Genomic DNA, 20,806 nt, shown 5'->3' with positions numbered 1-20,806 from the left:
GCGGGCTGTGCGTAACCGACTAAGACAGGGCTGGGGTCCTGGTTATTGCGTCCCCATTAATGCGCGGGTACCTCAGGTTCCTTTGTGTTGTACAGTTCGCTAGATAGCGGTGCTGTGGCCGAAATCTCCAGCCTAGCTGTAAAGCTTTAGCTGCCATACGGCGTTTCAGCGCATGTCTGGAAGTATGGTCTATTTTTTCTCTCGTTTCATTTGATCTGAGGGGTTCGATCCTCGGGCATTTGGCTCTACCTTTTTTTCTATAACTTATCAGTACTTTTTATGGCTTTATAATTTTTTCCTTTCATTTCTGTTCTCGGTTATATCCCTTGCGTTAGAAGGGATTCACCACTAGCAATCGATTTATACACTTTCTAGATGTATTAATGCCGGGGGACTCCCATATTATAATGACGGGGATGCTCGTAGGGAATTTCATTTTTACCCCTAAAAGGTACCAAAAAGGGCGAGCCAATTGTTACCCTTTAAAGGTACCAACTGTTCTGTTAATCCTTGTAATAATCTGAGATTAAGCGGTATCACATGACAGGCCAAAGGGAACCGGAAGCGTGCATTTCAAGTTGAAAAGCATTTAAATCCATTTCATTAAACTTGTTTTTAATATCGAAGTAGCAGCTTGTTCAGACCACTATCTTGGTGTAAAAATATACAACAAAAATACCAAAAATGATGTAATTTTAAGTTTTATTTTCGAAAACAAATATCTGAAATCATGATAAATATTTAATCAGATAGGTGCTAAAAATCATGTGCTCCATTATTATTTTAAAACTATATTATTTTCTAAAAATGTAAGAATACACGCCATATTATAGCTGTCAATATGAAAATAATATAAATGCATTAGTTTTTTTTCTATAAAAAGAAAGCAATCAAAGGTGACAAGAAAACGTCAGAGGACTCACTATTGGGTATCGACGGGCCGGTAAGCTTGCCCGATAGTAGAAATGTACCTAGTTGTGTATATAGCGACTTCTCCTATAGCAGGCAAGACAATGCAGGGCCGGATCTAGCTTTTCGCTGAAGGGGGGGTTTGGCTCAGTGTCAAAGGGGGGAGGGGGTAAATTTTTGTTACATATGGCTTCCTAGCAGCCCAAGAGAGAGAGAGAGGGGGGGGGGGTGATAAACCCCCTAAACCTTCCCCCTAGATCAGCTACTGAAAAACGCCTGTCTACCTATCTGTTGAATGTGTATACAGCAACTTCTCCTATACCAAGCAAGACAGTGAAAACGCCTGTCTGCCTATCTATTGAATGTGTATAAACCAACTTCTCCTATGTGTACCTGCCGGGTTTACAAAGACTTTCTAGCTGTAATAGACAATATCATACAGTATTTACAAACGAGTCGAGATCTTGCCCACGGTACCGGATTCCCGTTCACCATTTGCCAACTCATCGTTCGCCTTATTGTGATATGCAGCTCCATTTGAAACTCCAAATCCGTTCACCTTGACTTTTAAATCGCGTACTGGCGCCTTTTCCGGGGACTTGTCCCGCTTTCGAAGCTCGCACAGGTTTGGGTTATTGATCAAAGTGACGGCGAGAGACCATCGAATACGGGCACGGCGACGACTTAGCTGCTTTTCTTCGTCTAATTCAATGTCTTGGTGTTCCAGAGAAATAAGAAAAAAAAAGAAACTTAGTTTGTTTGTGGGCATTATCCGGGCTTTTTCCGGGGTAAAGCTCGGCTGTCAACACAGGCTTCTAAAACGCGACATCCATTAAATGTAGCATTCTCTAAAACGCATCATCCATGAAAACGCAACAATCGCTTATACATGACATCCATGAAAACGTAGCATTCTCTAAACCGCAACATCCATGAAAACGCAACATTCGCTAAAACGCGACATCCATGAAAACGTAGCATTCTCTAAAACGCATCATCCATGAAAACGCAACAATCGCTAATACGCGACATCCATAAAAACGCATTCGCTAACACGCGACATCCATAAAAACGGAACATTCGCTAACACGCGACATCCATGAAAACGCAACATTCGCTAACACGCGACATCCATGAAAACGCAACATTCGCTAACACGCGACATCCATGAAAACGCGACATTCGCTAACACGCGACATCCATGAAAACGCAACATTCGCTAACACGCGACATCCATGAAAACGCAACATTCGCTAACACGCGACATCCATGAAAACGCAACATTCGCTAACACGCGACATCCATGAAAACGCAACATTCGCTAACACGCGACATCCATGAAAACGCAACATTCGCTAACACGCGACATCCATGAAAACGCAACATTCGCTAACACGCGACATCCATGAAAACGCAACATTCGCTAACACGCTACATCCATGAAAACGCAACATTCGCTAACACGCGACATCCATGAAAACGCATAATTCGCTAACACGCGACATCCATGAAAACGCAACATTCGCTAACACGCTACATCCATGAAAACGCAACATTCGCTAACACGCGACATCCATGAAAACGCATAATTCGCTAACACGCGACATTAGAAAGTAAACAGAGAAACAGCTTAAAAAACTTAATACCGCTGCGTTTGTTATGTGGTTAAACTCTGTCCTTACTGTTCTTATAAACAAAACAAGGTTAATCAGCGAGTCTTCATCGGTAATGAAATCTCTCATTGATTCTCGTTTCGCCTTACGCGAATTTACGTCAATTCTCTATAAGATTAGTACTTCATGTAAGACCTAATGGCACTCGGTAATCTTAATCCAACCTTACATAAAGTCCTGATCGCCTGGCTGCCCGGTACTACCCAGCACCCTTAGCAGCCCAACAGCCCTCATACCTTGCTGGTCGTCATCTGTCTTTGGTGTCTCGCCCCAGTACCTCTGTCTCAAGCTCATAATCAACACTCGACAAAAAGTGACGAGGACTGGGTTCGAGTGGTGGTGCTCCAGGAGGAGGTAGCCGACGTACGCATGGAATCCTGGGAAAATAATGGAAACTTCATGGAAACTGCACAAAAAGCATTAACCAAAACCTCTTTATATCGTCCATACAGCCATGTCAAGATGTTATGTAAAAAGACTACCTTTGCGATAAGGGTCTGTAAAATCTGTAAAATCCCCAGCATACTCGTGAAAATATTGGGACAAAAGAAGGTGGGCAAAAGCACTGCCAAGCCAACTGACAAACGAAATAACATCGAGCAAAAACGAAACAGAAACTCCCCGTCAGAAATTGCCTCAAATGAAAAATACCTAATTGCTTGAGTTAGTCAATGCTAATCGCTTGAGTTAGCCAAGATGAGAAGTCTTACTGATCGTGATTGAACTGTGTCATATTACTGATTTAAAATTTGTATTTTTTCATTGTCTTTACCTGGGTCGTAGTCCTCGAAGTCTCGGGACACGACACTTTTCTGTGTTCGCGCGAGGAAGACAATCCCGAGCGCCGCGCCGAGGATGATACGAAGCAAGCACGAGATCAATCCGAGGAAGGTGTTAAAGAAGAACAAGAAATAGGCGCAAATGTGGAAAAGGCGTCTGCATCAGAAAGATTACACAATCATTATCAACGACGGTACTAACAACAATACAGATATTATCATCAATATTATCAAAGAACAGTTACGCTGCCATTTTACGCTCCCGCCCAATCCCGAGTGACTCAAGGAATCCGTTTCCATCAGCTAGTTCAAGCAAGTAACTGAGATACTTTTAATCAAAATACAAAAAGATGAAAAATAAGACATAGTTTTGCATCTTTGTCATCAACAACATTACAGAACTAACAGAGGTGGGAATAGCGGACTTTCAGCCTCTAGATGTCAACATTATTATTAATCATCATCACTATTAACAGCCATCAGCAGCAGCTCCACTACTACTACTAAAGCCTGACGATCCGACCTGCGTGTCGACTGGTTTCTTATGCTATGAAACCCTATGCAAATTAGATGTTCGAATCCGCTTAAATCACGTGGAATTTCAATTCATCCTACAACCAAAAAAGCTCAATTCTATCTTTAAAGTGTCAAATAATACAGGGAAAATTGTATTTTCAAAATTGATTTGAATATTAAAAAAAAAAAAAAACAGGTCTACGGATCCGAAAGTACCTGTTATCGAGTGACATCGAGGAACCTCTGTCAATCAAGAAGACGAACTTTGCGAGAAGAAATTGTATCAGGAAAATCAAAAGCGACACAAATATCGCTGGCCTGAAATACAAGGCAAAGTAAAACGTGATTAGCAACTGGACACTAGTAGAAATAGTACTTCCAGTTACAGCCTGTCGCCCAGAGACCTATTACAGTATAAAACCTTAATGTAACGCTAAACAACAAAAACCTCTGCATAACATCAACATTTTGGGTACCGAGAACAGTTAAATGTATCGAACATCAGTTTGTCTCATTTTTTATATGACCGCAAAGCACACTGTGTTCTCTGGTTTCACTTACCAAAGTTTCAACACTTGAGTCCAGACAAATGAATCCATGGAGCCATCAACAATAGGCTGAATGAACTCAATCCCGAGTAACGCCGCCACAAGGAACATCACGAAATGGTTAATGACAAACGCTGAAATGTAACAAGTAATCTGAGATACAAACGTTGACGAACAACGCAAGAACGATGAGGGATCTCCCTGCCTTATCGGCAGGCAACGCTTTTGCCCAGAAATTAGCTGGAAAAAACAAAGCCATTCATGAGTCTGTCACCACAGTAAGCCCGCCCGCTATTTCTATTCACTCTCGGGTTTTCTAACGTTCAGAGAAGCCCGCGAAGGAGGAGGCTATTTCGTATGCATTTGCAAGTCTAACTAGGATAATAAGGATTTGATTAGGTAACATAAATGATTTAAGGTAGATAGGTAGGGTAGAAAAACCGCAATAAACGCACGGATTGTCAGAAAAAAGCTTTTATTTTTATTCGAATTGTTTTAATTTGTTAATGCTCTTGGAGCAAGGGTGAGCAAGAAAAGATACATCATCGAGCCCTGCAATATATATGAGGATGTCAAAACTTGCTGGCAAAAATAAATTCATTTTTCCTTTGAAAAACAAACATACCTTTGAAGACAAGAGTGTTTCTTACCCCATGCTAAATAGGCCACTTGATAACCGGAATACTTCAGGCAAGCAAGCTAAGTTGAGAAAAACAATACAAAGAAATTATGAGTGACAAAATCGTGGAAAAGAAAGTAAAAACAACGGTGGAGATTGATGAATGACATCTTACCGTCTCCATGGAAGCGGAGTGTCCAACTGCATGATGGGGCGGTAGAAACTCTTTGTCTCCTCGCTGAAGTCTGATCACGTGCTTACGATACCACGTGAGCATGTTTGCGACGAGAAGAACACACTGGACACATGTCAAGCCTAACGCCACGTACCACGCGACTGGAATATGAGATAAAAAAGGGAAGCAGAAGAAAAAATGAAAGGGGAAAATAAAAAATTGAAAATGAAAAAAAATGTATATATGGATAAAATTTTAAATCAATATTTAAGAAAGCATAAATGGTATATAATGTATTTCTTGATATGTAACCTCGTCGTTTTTGTCGTCGTTGTTGTTTAATGCGTTGGTTATGGACCAAAGAGAACGAAATGGAACCACCCGAGCCCTATTCTCGCGTCCAACCACCCTCCCCCCTCCCCCCATCGCCCGCTGCCTCCCTGACTATGGGCTGTGACAGTAAAATACTCACTAAAGCAGATCTCAATGTATTTCTCTATGCTGTCGATGTAGGTGCCAAGGCCAATATCATCTAGTAGTTTCGGATGATCTTCAAGATAGTTAAGTGTGTACTTGTAGAATATCCCTCCAAGAACCACGAAGCCACATGCAATCTGAGAAACAGAAGAAAGAAATGCTTCAAATTTTTGAAGGGAATGCAGAAAAAAATTGAAATACTCTTGTGAAAAGATTATTCCATCACTAAAACACTGTTTTGCCTTCCATGTCAGTGATAAATGTGTTTGCTAATCGCAAATTAATCACACCATAGGCGACTTGCCCTAAGAGATCACGTGACTGTTTGGGTGGCAAAATCGCGCGCGTTCCGGCTTTTAGCAGCAAAATAACAGAAACAAAGAGCAACTTATTCATCGAACCGTCCAGAAAGTTCCTTTGTCTTATTTTCATTGAATTTTCGTCGCTCTCTGGCAGGGCGGGTGCAGCCATTTTTGGCGATTATGGAAAGGGGAGCACTGGCGATTACGGAATCAGGGGGGGCACTGTCGATTATAGAATCAGGGGGCCACTGTCGATTATGGAATCGGGGGGCACTGGCGATTACGGAATCAGGGGGGTTCACTGTCGATTATGGAATCAGGAGGGGGCTGTACAAGGCAAATCATACGCAGATAACGCAGCAAACAACTCGCTTACCTCATAAACCGCCAGCAATCCCACAGTGTAGGTACACGCTACCCTCGTAGAGTACTTAAAATCTGGAGAAAGAAGACTTTGTGAGTGCTAAAAGCATAATCTACCCCTGTACATCGCTACATGCTTTAACGATCACTCGTATCTTGGCTTCAACGTCTTCTTTTAAACAGCTCACTTTCCTTATCACTTATCTTATCCTATTCACTTATCTTCCATTGTATTTTTCTTTTTTTAGCCTGCTTTTTACCTCAGTCAGCAATATGACAATATCTCACAGGTTATATGTTACTCTATGTCCCCCAAAGAAGTCAATAAAAATGATGGATGAAGAAATAAAAATGCTGTCGATTTTTGACACCGACTTGCTTCAGTTACAACAAGACACAAGAAAATATGGGCGCAGTATCTACCAAGATGATGTACAAACAACCCAGAATGATGTTCGCATACAAGTTAAACTTGCTATCTTACATGTGGTTATCTCACCTGGTTTCCAGTGATACATCATAGATTTGACTTTCTCTTTGAAGCTGAGAGCATCGTGACTACCGTGACCGTGACCGTGACTATGGCTTGCGTGACTGAGGGCCCTGGAATACGATTCAATGTTAAACTCCTCACAGAAGAACAAAAATGGCATATACCTTGGAGTGTAAAGCCCAAACTCGAGACACAATCATGCATTATTTCCAACTTTTTCTGCGGTACTGCGGTATTTAAAACAATTTAGTGCTATATTGCGGTAATTCGCCCCCCTAACGCCCCCCCTTGCTCAGGGAAACTTTTGCAAAAGTTGCGATTGAATTCGGTAAATGAAGTGTACAGCTTTGATTTTAGATGGTTATGTCACCATTTTTTTACATAGTTTAAAGAGGGAGTAGTCGACTCCCTAGATGCGTTTTGTCCAATGTTTTATCCTATGTGGCTGCTGAAGGGTCTCCCTTCAGGCGCGAGTACATATGAGTTCTACAACTTTGGAATTAATATACTTACTCCCTTTCTTCAATAGGCAACGGCTTGATAAGATTTTTGACGTATTTGTATTTGTAGCAATTTTTCCAATCATCTTCTTCCTAGCAGATCAGATCATGAATTATTGCGAGACCAAGACTTTAGCTAAAAAGCGACAATAAGAACGGTGCTGGTGCTGGTGATGTTCGTATGGTAGCGCTGAGTCCAGTGAATGAGGGTAACCTTGAAAATAACACATGAGCCATACCGCCTTCTTGATCGTGATGATGAAGATGATACGATGATAATTATGAGATTGACGACGATGTCGATGAAAAAGAAGAGAGAAAAAAGTCATATGCATAGTAAACAAGAAATAACATACAACGAAAAGCTTAAACGTGCTTATGTGTACCCGACAGAAAAAAGCACATACGAACAATGAAACAATCGTGAACACAAATAGCTTTGCTAGCTGTGTGTTTTCAGACAACAGAAAATGTAAATATTTTCTCTATAAAACCCTAAGCCCTATGAACAGGCGTCGTTAGGCTTCAACGGGGATCACAGAAATTTCGGCTGAAATTTCTAAGACAGAACGCATTTTCACGTGCCGCTATTTAACTCTGAATCAAATTCCTTTGTTTTCTACAGTCGTCGTCCACGTTGTCATAGTGGTTTTTGGTAGTTGCGATGCAGTGTCTCTGTCAGCCCTCATATTGTCATCATAACAAAATGAGTAGGCGAAAGAATCTATTTTCATCGACTGATTTGGAGAGGCAATATTAGATAGCAATATTTCGATTACATTTGGTAAATGAAATATGAAACATTGTTTTTACATGGTTTTTAGATTTTATCACAAAAAATTAATAGTGAATAACAAAAACCTTAGGTGTGACTATGCCTTTTGAAGGTGGCAAGGTAAAATGAACATTACAAATCCATGCATACCGCCTCCTTGAAGCTGGCAGTGTGAGCTTTCTGGTAGCGCTTGACTATCTCTTTGACGGCGTAGTAGAAGAAGTAGAACGTTAGAAACAGCAGGCACATGTGGGTAGGGAAATCGATCGCTAGTAGATCACCGGGGTAGATCTGAGAAGGAATACAAAATAATATCATGAGATGGGTCCTGGGTACCGCCTAGGCATTTACTTACTAGACTAGTGTGCAACCTTTAAAGAAGGCGAACCACGTCGCTATCTGCGATCCGCACAAAACCGAGCCACACAAAGCATCCATTTCCATTTGCCAATTCAAGCGAGTAACTGAGACATTTTTTATCAAGGTTTCCTGCTTTGAGGAGTCCCATCGTCATGTTCATCTGTGTGTTCTCGCCAAGTTACCAATAACAAGCTTGTTCCCCTGCCCCGACCCGCCCCGCCCCTCTCCTCCATACCACCTGTTCTTATGTTTGCCCCAAACAGATAGATAGATATATAGATAGGGGTTTTATTCCATTGCCATGGCAGTATTACAGACTGAATTAAGGCAAAGGGCCAGCACATATAGCGTTATACTATTACAGAAATCGATAAGTAACAAAGTCACCAAAGCGTTTAGTTGCAGAAATATGTTTGTAGGTATTCATACTGCCGGATCTTAGTGAGTATCCATGCACATTATTAATTACGCCTCCAGTAATTACAGATCGAAGGGGTTCTAGCTCTTTAGCGGAGGTCATGAGACTGATACAAAGCTCGCGCCTGCGGTCAGCAAGACTTTGGAGCCCGCTGGTTTCCAAGGCCTCCTTGTATCGTAGATGGGGTAAAACGATACGGAGGGCCCTCTTTTGGATGCCCTCAACAATGTCGACAAGGAACCCTGTTATGTTAGCCCATACTGGACCTGCGTACTCCACAACAGATCTAATGAGTACACAATAGATGGCAACAAGATCCTGGACCGGTACTCCAGATTTCTTAAGGAGCCGGAGAGCGTAGAGCCTTTTGTTTGCCTTCTTAACTACATAGTCTACGTGCTTATTCCACGATAGATCTGAGCTAATGTGGACGCCGAGGATTTTGTAGCTTTCAACCCTTTTAATCACGGAGCCCATGAGTTGCAGGGCATTAACTGGCGAGGGCTGGTACTGCAGGAAATTAATGACTAATTCCCGACACTTTTTGGGGTTGAGCCTCATCCCACGCTCCGTAGCAAAATTGCAAATATCATTAGCAATAAATGGCAGATAACTTGGCGAGCACCTGGGAATCACTTCAAAGATGGTGGTGTCATCAACATACTTAATGCGATATGGCCAAGTGCTCGCCAGCCTGTTTACAAGTATAGCAAACAATAGTGGAGCAAGCTTAGTGCCTTGTGGTATGCCCCCATTAGGGAACACAGGCGATGAGGTGTGGCCACTGATTTTGACGCGCTGTGGTCGGGCTGTGAGAAAGGCAGCAATCCAATTTTGGAGATACTCGTTGACTCCCAGGAGGTCGAGCTCAGACATTAAGACGTTATGGTCGACTAAGTCAAAGCCCTTTGAAAAGTCGGCAAAAAATATGCGCACATAATTTTCGCCTCTTTCAAGCGATTCAAGGATGCAATGGAGAAAATACACCAGGGCCAGCACAGTAGACTTCCCTGATACAGAGAACTGTTTAGGGTCAAGCTTATCCTTGACGCATGCGAATAGCGAATCAAGTGCAAATCCCTCCATAACAGGAAACAGGAAAGAATAAGCTTGAAAACACACCCCCTTACCTAAACCACCGCCATGCCTATCTGCTTGTTATCGCCGAATATTAAAAACGCCTATTCCTATTTCTGTGTAAGATCCTATATATCTACAGCCTAATCCTTGACACTAATACCCAAATTCCAATTGGGTTTCCTGTGGTTCGAAAGAGTAGTCACATGATACCATCTCCCAGACTCCACCCTGGCTCACGTTCTTCTGTGAGCACAGGAAACCCAAAAATAACGACAGGGGTAAGGCTGGTATATCCACATTCCTGTAGGTGATGTAATGAGCACACTTACGTAGGATAGGTATCTCTCTTGGCACTGCGTCACCTGGTATGCTGTTATTATTAGCCTGAAAAAGATACGATAAGGCACGCTAAAGTGAGAGGCTTGGGGAAAGAGGAGTAGTGGAAGGGAGACCAGAGTGGGGAAGCATAAGAGCGCAGTTACGAAAGAGACGGACTTAAGTACAGTTAACTAACGCTCTACGATAACCTGCTAGAAGTGACACCGCGCTTTTACGAGTAGAGGTAAATCATCGGCCAAAATTGAATGTATAGAAATGGAATGGCAATTTCTTTACAAAAAAAGCAGATAAAAGATACGTTGAAGTACACTCAAATAACCATGTACTAGTTTAGTTTGGGTAGCGAACTCAAAGCTGAAAAACGGCACACTCCTGTCTCCATATCACGAACACAACAAAGGGCCCAAAGGTTCCATACTAGCGATAGCAGATGGTAAATTCCAAAACAAAAGCATCCTCGGGGACCCAGGCCGTCGAGAACACAGGCTTGAAAACGAGGCAGAGCAAGGCCCGAGAACGAGGCAGAGCAAGGCTTGAGAACGAGGCAGAGCAAGGCTCGAGAACGAGGCAGAGCAAGGCTTGTTACGCTGACCACGACGCCTTGGATACCCGAGGAAGCAAAAAAGCGACTATTTCTGCTGTTGCTTTTATTATTATATAGAGAAATCCCACGTTTACCACACTGCAGAGTAAGCCGATCCTAAAAGTCCGCCCAAGATTTTGTAATCAGTAGACAGGCAAGCAAAGAACGGGTAGTAGGCGACGCCGATCACAAACATGGCCAGAATACGCCAGAACACTGCGAACAAACAGAAGACATTCGTTTAATCGCAAGAATGTAAAATAAATTGAAGGGGACAGATAAGAACAAGCATGAAAAGAAAACTGCAACATAAAAAAGGGTCTGAACATTATTAGCAATCGCCGTTGGCGCCGGATGATGTTTTTGGAATAAAAGTATCTAAAAGAGTTGCTTTTAGACTATGATTACCATTATTTTCTAATTATTTGTAAATTTTTTTGTAGATGCGCTATACCGCGAATTTGAGATGAACATGAGTCTAATATTTGTATGGCGTAAATTAACAACGAGGGACATGAGCAAATGCGCTTCACATAACTGACTACTCATCTCAACGTTTTTATCTTAGATGACGAGTAAAAAAAAGGTTTTACAACTCAGAAAAAAGGGGCCAAGCTACCCTGCCCCGGGGTCGAGCCTGGGGCCTCTGGCTTGACAAGCGAAGCCCATAACAGTGAGCTATCGCGGCGATGTTTACTGTTATTTCCACGTACTTCCCATCCATGCCGGTGTAGCTGGATCGCTCTGTATCTTCATCACCCTCTCGTCAAAGATCTCCGAGTAGTCGCTGAAGAACAGCACCCTCAAACACCTGCTGACAGTAGCACCAAATGCGCATGCGTAGCCAAGTCGGTTCTCGTAACTGTCCAGGAGATTTAGCGGTCTGCAAATAACAAAAAAAAATATGAAGATTGTGATGGGAAAAGCGGTCTGAAAAAGTTTAATATCCAAGTTAAACGCTGAAAATCGAACCCACACCTAACTATGGAACACACTTTAGATGCTGGTTTTACGTGACCCGGAGAACTCCGAGAAAGGCCCACAGGGCAAAGGAACTCAAATCACGTTTGGGCCGGGAATCGAACCGGGTACCCAGTGGTGAAAGGCACAGACATTTCAGCGCGACGCTCTGCCAACTGCGCCAGCTACGCTAGGTAGCCACACTCACATGCACCGCCAGCTACCCTAGCTTAGCCACACTCACATACACCGCCAGGTACGCTAGCTTAGGTCATGCACCGCCAGCTACGCTAGCTTAGCCACACTCACATGCACAGCCAGCTACGCTAGCTTAGCCACACTCACATGCACCGCCAGCTACGCTAGCTTAGCCACACTCACATGCACCGCCAGCTACGCTAGCTTAGCCACACTCACATGCACCGCCAGCTACGCTAACTAGCCACACCCACATGCACCGCCAGCTACGCTAGCTTAGCCACACTCACATGCACCGCCAGCTACGCTAGCTTAGCCACACTCACATGCACCGCCAGCTACGCTAGCTTAGCCACACTCACATGCACCGCCAGCTACGCTAGCTTCGCCACACTCACATGCACCGCCAGCTACGCTAGCTTAGCCACACTCACATGCACCGCCAGCTACGCTAGCTTAGCCACACTCACATGCACCGCCAGCTACGCTAGCTTAGCCACACTCACATGCACCGCCAGCTACGCTAACTAGCCACACCCACATGCACCGCCAGCTACGCTAGCTTAGCCACACTCACATGCACCGCCAGCTACGCTAGCTTAGCCACACTCACATGCACAGGCCAGGCCTGACGATCTTCATCCCACAACTCTTGATTGTGTTGACACGTGGTTTTAGGAATGACAAGAGAAGAATAATCGCAATCTGCAAAAAAAAAAAATAATCATAAACATTAACATCGAAGTTATCGTCTTTGTATGTAGCGTTTTTACATGATCTCATTGATTATTCTATCAGAGATAGAGGGGAGTCTTCAAACACGGAAGCAACCACGACTCAATCGTGCTGTCTAAACCAGCCTCGGTATTTTAATTTGACTGATGACGTCTCGATACTTACCGCTGGTCCGACGCATAAGTAAGTGAACTCGCCTTTGGTTGGCGATGAAACACATGGGGTACTAAAACAAGGAAATGGTGTTAGCTTTCTTGAACGGACACGACTTCACACAGTCAGTGACAACGAAATATTCAAAATGTTTTGAAAGAGTTCTTAAAAATAAGAGATACCTTTACGGGAGTATCAAAGAGTAGAAGAGGTCTTTTTACTATAGATTGAACTAGCTCCAATGTTTTGCTATTCTTTGATTTAGGAAAGTGCTAGATAGACCGCATGGGATAACACCGTTGTCGCAGAACTTGCCATCACTTTTTTAGCGTTTTAACGAACGAAGGTTCAGAGACTTCTTACATGAAGTATACCTATACATCTGTGTTTTAAAAGTTATCGCTAACATCGACCTAAGTAATATTAACTAAAATTCGGGGCCTTTTGTTTCTTTTGTTCTTTTGCTCCAAATAAGAATGCCGTATGAAGCGAAACATGCGGTATATTCAAAAATAAGTGTATAGCAATAAATAGTAGCATTCAATAAACCTGAATATAGATAATTGCGGGTTTATCACAAAAGATAAAGACACCTTCTCATGTCGTTCAATCTACACAGAACACCTTGTACAATCTATCGACATACATTCACGATGAATAATCACCTCTAATGTACTCTTCGCGGCGACAATGATTTGAGCAAAGCGAAGCTCGGAGCCTCTGGTACCCAGGGTACCTTCAACGCCTTGAATCATATAATTTTGGCACCCCTAAATCACGCCAGCTTGTACATACCTATTAGATGCGCTCGCTCTATCGATGCCCCGGTAAGCTCTCCAATACGGCAAGATGTAGAAGAAAGTCTGAGTAGTTTTTCGCACGATGTCTGAATCTAATCCAGTCGCTCCGGCCACAGCTTTGCGGACGGTTTCATTCTGAGCAATAATATCAAAAACCTCACTCAAAGAACGATTATTGACAAGGCTTGGAAATGATTTATATGTCTCTACGATGATTTTAGCTAGTGTATCATCGGAGACCGCCATGATCAGGAAGCGTAAACATAAATCGTAGCTTCTTAGTAAAAACAAACATTAACCGATGAGATTAGCATGCGCCACAGGGTGCCCAGCAACTTGAAAGTATGAGAAACTTTATTTTTCTTTTTTTGATAAATAAAAGGAAGGTTGTGTTTCTTATATGTATCTCGATTTTAGATAATTTGCACCAATAAGCTTGCTGATTCAATAAAATTTTTATGATTATCTATATTCGTTTTCCATTCCCATTTACAATAACTGAGCCTTTCTCCTTATTTCGTTAGTAAGCTTGCCGCAGAAACGTTTGCAGGAAACTTGAATAAAAGTCTTAGTTGGTACTTTTTCTAGTAAGTATTTTTACATACCATGTATATGCCTCACTCTTTATGCCACCCCCCCCCCCGCCTTACACCCTCCTCAATTTGTTTATTCCACTATTTGCTACATCTCTCTAGCATCATTACTTCAAAAAGATAGATAGATATCAGTCAACCAATAGATAGATAGATATCAGTCAACCTGTCTTATTTCTGACGTAATGCAAGAGACGTGCAGCAAATAGTGGATTAAAAGGATTATTGGGATTAGCGCGCGGGGGCTGTTCCGTATTTATCATTTATCTATGAGATGACCTTTGCTGAAATGAAAGCAAAATCTAATTCAAGTATTTCCTAGTTTCAAAACACTAAGCTCGACAAAGAAATCATAAAAGAAAAGCTTTATAACAAACTAAGTATTTTTTTGCGCTGGGAATAGTATAGCGTAAGCATTAAAATCGAACTTTAAAAACCGCCCCCCCCACCCCCCCGAGGCAAGATCCTGAAGGTCGCGCAACAGCGATTTCAAAGTGAAACACATATTAACAATATGTTCAGTGAAGCGTGATTTCATTCGAGTTATTTGCACGTCTAGAGTATAACGTTTTGTCATCAATGCTATCCCGCTTGTGCAACTGTTTGGTGTATTGTCTTAAATCAAAAGCCTGCACATCATAGTCAGATTGTGCAACTGTTTGGTGTATTGTCTTAAATCAAAAGCCTGCACATCATAGTCAGATTGTGCAACTGTTTGGTGTATTGTCTTAAGGGGGGATTACAGTCACCAATTGCCGAAAATTGTAAAGTTACTGCTGTTTTTGGGTTTGGGGTTTGAATGAGCCACAAACTATTCAGTAACATGCCTAGAAAGTTTCAATTCAATATCTTTATTACTTTCCGTGTTATGAATGATTTTCTACAGGGCTCTCGACCTTTGTTTTTCCGTTACCATAGCAACGAAAGCCAAAACAATGCAATTTTAGGCGTTTTCTCGCAAGCAAAATAAACATTCGGTGTCATTCCAATTCGTACACTCCAACAGTCCTCCAGAGAGAGTGTTCCACTCCGATTTTACAAAGAAGCAAGGCCTGGTGGCTTGGCAGTTGTGTTCAAAGATCACTAGAACATTATCACTTGCCACACGCTTTCTACACCGAATTATATATCTACGAAAATCATGCCTTAGGGCGATCCGATCGGCTCCAAATGGCGGATTAGAGCAAACAAAGGAAGTAGAAAGCGATCTGGGTTTAAAGGGAAGCCTTCTTGGAAGAAAAAGGATGAGGATCGCGAGCCAAAGATAGCTTTCGTGTCTGATCTCGATGTGGAAGGGAAGCGAGCGATGACGCTCAACTCACTCCTCCCGTCGCCTCGGCATCTAAGAGGAAGCTTCAAGTGTCAGACGATGATGATTTTGGAGAGGAATATGCTTCTGTAGGATCTTCAGAACCAGCAGAAGGCTATCGGCTTGTTTTCATGAAAAGTCTTGCAGAGTTTTTCAAAGGATTCACATCTCTAGTGGCTAATGTGAAGGTAAAGCCCACAATTTTTTGTGAACACGTGGCGTGCTATATAACGCTATAGATGATAAATAAGACAGATAAATCCATGGATTTGAAGAGTATAAAGAAAGAAATTGTAGCTACAAATTATATTTTTCTACTCGGTTTTGATTTATTCCGCATCTCTATCTTGTAGGCTCGATTCAGCTAGTTGAGGACAGCAGCAACTGCTATGGTCTGTGTAGCAGTCTGTATTGCCTTTGTGACACTTGCGGCATGAGCGGATTCTTCCGCACTGCACAGCATGATTTGGCTGACAGTGTCCCAAGAACTGTGCAAGGGGAGGATGTTAATAGCCTTAATAGTCAAAAGCCTGTACATCATAGTCAGATTGTGCAACTGTTTGGTGTATTGTCTTAAATCAAAAGCCTGCACATCATAGTCAGATTGTGCAACTGTTTGGTGTATTGTCTTAAATCAAAAGCCTGCACATCATAGTCAGATTGCTTTTGTTGCTCTTAAAATAGCGAGACGCCTCAATCGGGGCATGGGGCAGTGTAGGTCACGTTTTTCCTAAGCACATGCTTTCGTCACCCTCGGGCCCAGGCCATCGCGTCCTAGACTTGTGTCTCTTCTAGGACCTTCCCTGTCGTCTCTCGGTACCAGGCTATTCCTCGTATTTCCAAAGAGGCCTCTGATAGCAGGGAACGTATTTCAACGTCCACCATATAAAAACCGATATGCTCGGTAATTTTAGATTTTTATAATACTCTTTTGGCAGATAAAATGACTTAAGTGTAAAATAAAATATAGAAGTTGTTTTATATTACGTGAATCTTTGGGAAAACGCTCCAAGCCGAAGCGATAAATACTTTTGAAACTACTAGCGCACCGAGAAAACTTTTTAGACTTTTTGTTTGATCACTAGGCTCGCTTCGTTTCATAACTGAAGCGCAAATGGACGCTCTTGTGTGTCCGCATGCAATCCTAGGCCCCCAGTTCCAAGTTCAGGCCCATACCCAGGGGGGGGGGGGGGGGGTGCAGGGGATGCGAACGCACCCCCCACAACGGCCAAAGGTCAACTTTCGGTTCTCAATAGACGGCGTGCTTTTTGTAGACAAAACTATAAAGCATCTGCTAGATCATTCTGGTATGTAGTAAAAATCGACAAAATAAAAACGTGGAGATGCTGCAAAAGCCATAAAAGATCCCTCTTTGTTCTTTCGGGGGTGGTCAGAATTTTATTTGAGAAATGACACCCCCCCCCCCCCCCAAGAAAAATCCTGGGTACGGGCCTGAAGTTCCCTATTTTTCTGTGCTATAGTAAAGAAATAACGGAGTTCGTGTCGCACTGCAATGGCTTACTAGGTGGTCACGGTAGCGCGCGTCGCACTGTAATGACTTACTAGGTGGTCACGGTAGCGCGCTTACTAGGTACCCACGGTAGGTGGACACGGATTACGGGTCCCTTTTTCCATGGCCATATAATTTGTGTAAAACAGTGCTGTGTTAAAACTATCAATCAATGGCTGTAGTTTTTTAAAAGGTCTAAAAGAGCCCGGGGCGAGCGCGCGGGAGACTTGTGATATTCTAAAACGTTAGGGACTAGGCTCCATATCCATAAGTTGGCTGCCAGTAAAATCGTAGTAAACACGAATTCCTGCAAGTTTTCGTGGAAATTCTAGACTTACAAGGCTCTAGAGCGATAAAAACTCGAAAAAAAATTGATACGGACTACCAAATATGGTATGTAATGCCTAATAAGGAAATGACCAAGCGACCAAAAAAACCCGACAGTTTTAAAACAAGATTGAATGATATGAGTCTTAAAGTCGTTTTACTTGATCATAGCCTTACTGTATATGATTGCAGATCCTCTTTCCCGGATTCCGGGTCCTCCTTTTCCATGGCTATATCAACATTTGTTTAATACGATGCTGTGGTAAAAGTCTTCAAGTCGTTTTATTTGATTATAACATTACTGTAGATGACTCCAGATCCTCTTTCCCGGATTCCGGGTCCTCCTTTTCCATGGCTATATCGTTTGTGTAATACGATGATGTGTTAAAAGTCTTAAAGTCGTTTGCCATGAGTCTTAACGCTTGGAATGGTGTCTTTTTTTATAAACTTTTCTCGCCGCCGGGGCTCGCATAAGTTAGGATTATTGAGCAAGGTGACAGCAAGAGACCAGCGAACGCGCGCTCGACGATGTCTGAATTTTGCCGGGTCCAGCTTGATTGATTGCTCACAATCTGCAAAATAGGGCATATCCGCGTAGAGATATGTTCTTCTTATCCACAGAGATTGTGTGTGTGTATTAACAGAGAGTAGGACCCAATATACAAAAATATATAAAAAAGATCTAGCGCGTTGATTTCGGCTTGTGATAAACGTAATCTAAACCTTTTAAAAGTTTTAAAGCCATGTAGTCAGAATGGGTATTCAAACGAAGTCCCAAAATGGCAATCGAGGCGCGCGTGACATGACGTCACACGCTCGGAGCCTATTCTTTATAATGGACACCGCGATTTACTATTGGTAGTGTGTAGTTTACTCCCGTAATCTCAGTTTTTCGCCGCCACAAAGTGGAGCTCCGAACCACAACATTGCTTATTTTTGTCTATAATTAAAAAAAACCTTTTACTACTTATGAATATATAGATGAAACTACGCGACGCGTGGGCGCGCCTCTTTTTACTTGACATACTACTGACCACGTGACTTTGATGTCTCGTCCCAGTCTCTATGTCTGAGACTCATCACCAAAAGTCTGCAGAAGGTGACGAGGACTGGGTTCGAATGGGTGTGCTCCAGGTAGAGATAGCCGATATACGCATTGAATCCTGGGAAAACAAGGAAACCACTATCATTTAGCATCACAACCATCATCATCATCATAATTATCAACATAAATATCATCATAATCATAATCATTATCATTATCATCGCCAGCGCCAAAATCATAATCATTATCATCGCCAATCTCGCCATCAACATAACTGAGATCATAATATCAAAATCATTTTATTATGACTTTATTACCAATACAACCACACCAGCTTCATTTAATCTTCGCCAAAAACGCGTCATCACTTCTATCGTTATCATAAACGAAATAATATTAACGTCATAGCATCATATACCATCATCGTATATCAGCTATATATCATAGCTACCATAGCAAAATTCCATTTTCATGACAGAAAGAGAAAGAGGCGAGTTTATACATGAACTGTCATGTCCTCGTTAAACCATGAAAAATATGAGATTTTACGTCGTGATAATATGTGGCGGAGAACGGTGGAATATATCAATAAGAAATTTTAAATTATTCCAAATTATTAATTAATCCCAAATTATTATTATCACCATTATCGCCATCAAATCTCTTTTATCATCATCTCGTAAAAGTCCACGCTTCAATATTTCGTCAAAATTCATTAAAGCTACCTGGATCCATCAGCTCATAGTCTCTAGCTACCAGGCTCTTCTGGGTACGCGCGAGAAAAAGTACGCCGATGCCTGCACCAATCAGAATGCGTGTGAGACATGAGACCACGCCCAGGAAGATGTTGAAGAAAAACAGGAAGTACGTACAGATGTGAAAGAGACGCCTGGAAGAACAAGAACTTTATCAAATCCTTTAGAGGCGTAGCCCGGGGGTGGCCCAAGGGGACCCCCATCCTTTTAGCAGCCAAAAATACAGTAAATGTATGAGACATTATCTAAAATCAGGAGAAAATGCCTTAAAAGCGTTGAAAAGGCCTTTTGGGCCCCCTCCTGTTAAAAATCCTGGCTACGTCGCTGTCCTTTACCAAGATCTTTATATTACTATTATTATTTTCTCATAGACTGTTCTATCATCATCTTGTTGTTGTTATCCTACTTATTCTCGTTCTTTATTTTCGTACTCATTATTTATTTATACAGCTTTAAAAAATGCAACGCGCTATCTAGATGATTTAGCGTTACATCCCCGTACGGCCCACTCAGAAACAGCTCAACTTTTTGTGCTGAAAAATTCTCTCTAAATGCTTAGAATTATTCCATTGTTTAACGCCGAGAGATTTTCTCATAGGCCATAAAACGATGGGGAAATAATGGTTCCATAAAATCCCGGTACGGGTCACTACCACTATCACAACCAACAGCAGCACCGTAATGTTAATAACTTTCCTGAACATACCTGTTATCGAGAGCCAGAACAGAACCCCTGTCCACCAAAAACACAAACTTAGCGAGAAGATATTGCACCAGGAAGAACACGGCTGATACAAGAAATGCGGGCCTGGAAGACAAAATATGGAAACATAAGCAAATTGCACTTAGAAATCACTTGACTTTTTGGTTGAGAAACTCGCGCGTGCTCTCTGGCTTTTAGCGACAAAATGACAACAGCAAACAAACAAACTGCGCTTACACGAATCAGCCAGAAAGTTTTGTCAGAAAAGGCTTATTCCCATTGAAAGATTTTTTTCTTTTCCTCGCTCTGGCGTGACGTGCCCTATATACCACGGCCCAGGGATGTGATACACGCTTTTATCATTACTTCTTCAGGGAAGATACACACCAAGTAAAATACCCAAATAGTCGTGTTCGTGAACCAGAGTAAGAATGTGGTTTACCAAAAACTAAAAGAAAGACGAAAATTTGAGTCGACTACGAGTACAATGCTCACACATACCACACTGTGCTTACCAGAGATTGAATAATTGTTTCCACAGGAAAGAGTCCATGGAGCCATCTACGATTGGCTGGATGATTTGGATTCCCACCAAAGCCATCAGAGCAAACAAGACCAATTGCGAAATAACCAAGGCTATGGAGGAGACATGCGAGATCAAATAACTCATTTTGAGAAAACGCAAAATGTTACATCCATCATCTTACCCCAGGCAAAATATGCCACTTGGTAGCCCGAGTACTTCAAGCCTGCCACCTGGACGACATTTTTGAAAAGCAGAATGATTATATAAATAAAGCTTGTTTTAA

At 42.2% G+C, this 20,806-nt stretch overlaps 1 protein-coding gene and 1 long non-coding RNA gene across 5 annotated transcripts; one reads left to right on the top strand and one right to left on the bottom strand.

Moving 5' to 3' along the window:
- Positions 1-685: 685 nt before the first annotated feature.
- On the bottom strand, positions 686-20,753 carry LOC5501788 (stimulated by retinoic acid gene 6 protein-like). Of its 4 annotated transcripts, XM_048727969.1 has the most exons (24): positions 20,705-20,753; positions 20,513-20,633; positions 20,001-20,102; positions 19,265-19,428; positions 18,529-18,657; positions 13,751-13,890; positions 12,968-13,028; positions 12,681-12,772; positions 11,623-11,792; positions 11,005-11,125; positions 10,317-10,371; positions 8,280-8,420; positions 7,594-7,599; positions 7,368-7,447; positions 6,861-6,964; positions 6,375-6,436; positions 5,692-5,833; positions 5,220-5,380; positions 5,076-5,124; positions 4,439-4,559; positions 4,094-4,195; positions 3,355-3,518; positions 2,819-2,959; positions 686-1,623 (listed from the first exon to the last, which is right to left on the bottom strand). In XM_048727969.1, exons 8-24 carry the CDS (start codon positions 12,707-12,709, stop codon positions 1,355-1,357), a joined length of 1,917 nt encoding a protein of 638 aa, XP_048583926.1. In that variant the 5' UTR covers positions 12,710-12,772; positions 12,968-13,028; positions 13,751-13,890; positions 18,529-18,657; positions 19,265-19,428; positions 20,001-20,102; positions 20,513-20,633; positions 20,705-20,753; the 3' UTR covers positions 686-1,354. The 4 variants fall into 4 exon arrangements, with proteins under 4 accessions (XP_048583926.1, XP_032225978.1, XP_032225979.1 ...); XM_032370087.1 differs by lacking the exons at positions 18,529-18,657; positions 19,265-19,428; positions 20,001-20,102; positions 20,513-20,633; positions 20,705-20,753 and having other exon boundaries at positions 13,751-14,048; XM_032370088.1 differs by lacking the exons at positions 18,529-18,657; positions 19,265-19,428; positions 20,001-20,102; positions 20,513-20,633; positions 20,705-20,753 and having other exon boundaries at positions 7,594-7,596; positions 13,751-14,048.
- On the top strand, positions 15,101-16,638 carry LOC116608998. Its single transcript, XR_004292820.2, has 2 exons — positions 15,101-15,845; positions 16,011-16,638. It is a non-coding gene; the product is annotated as an uncharacterized LOC116608998 (long non-coding RNA).
- Positions 20,754-20,806: the final 53 nt, after the last annotated feature.

Source organism: Nematostella vectensis, chromosome 5 (assembly GCF_932526225.1).
Source record: "Nematostella vectensis chromosome 5, jaNemVect1.1, whole genome shotgun sequence".
Classification (NCBI taxonomy): Eukaryota; Metazoa; Cnidaria; class Anthozoa; order Actiniaria; family Edwardsiidae; genus Nematostella; species Nematostella vectensis.
This window is presented reverse-complemented; position numbering and strand designations above follow the sequence as displayed.

Excerpts from the sequence above, each read along its gene's own strand:
- LOC5501788 (XM_032370087.1), bottom strand. The coding sequence starts at position 14,001 with ATGGCGGTCTCCGATGATACACTAGCTAAAATCATCGTAGAGACATAT. Across the intron at positions 13,029-13,750 it reads AGAGCGAGCGCATCTAATAG|TACCCCATGTGTTTCATCGC; the intron begins GTATGTACAAGC and ends TCCTTGTTTTAG. Across the intron at positions 12,773-12,967 it reads ACTTATGCGTCGGACCAGCG|ATTGCGATTATTCTTCTCTT; the intron begins GTAAGTATCGAG and ends TTTTTTTTGCAG.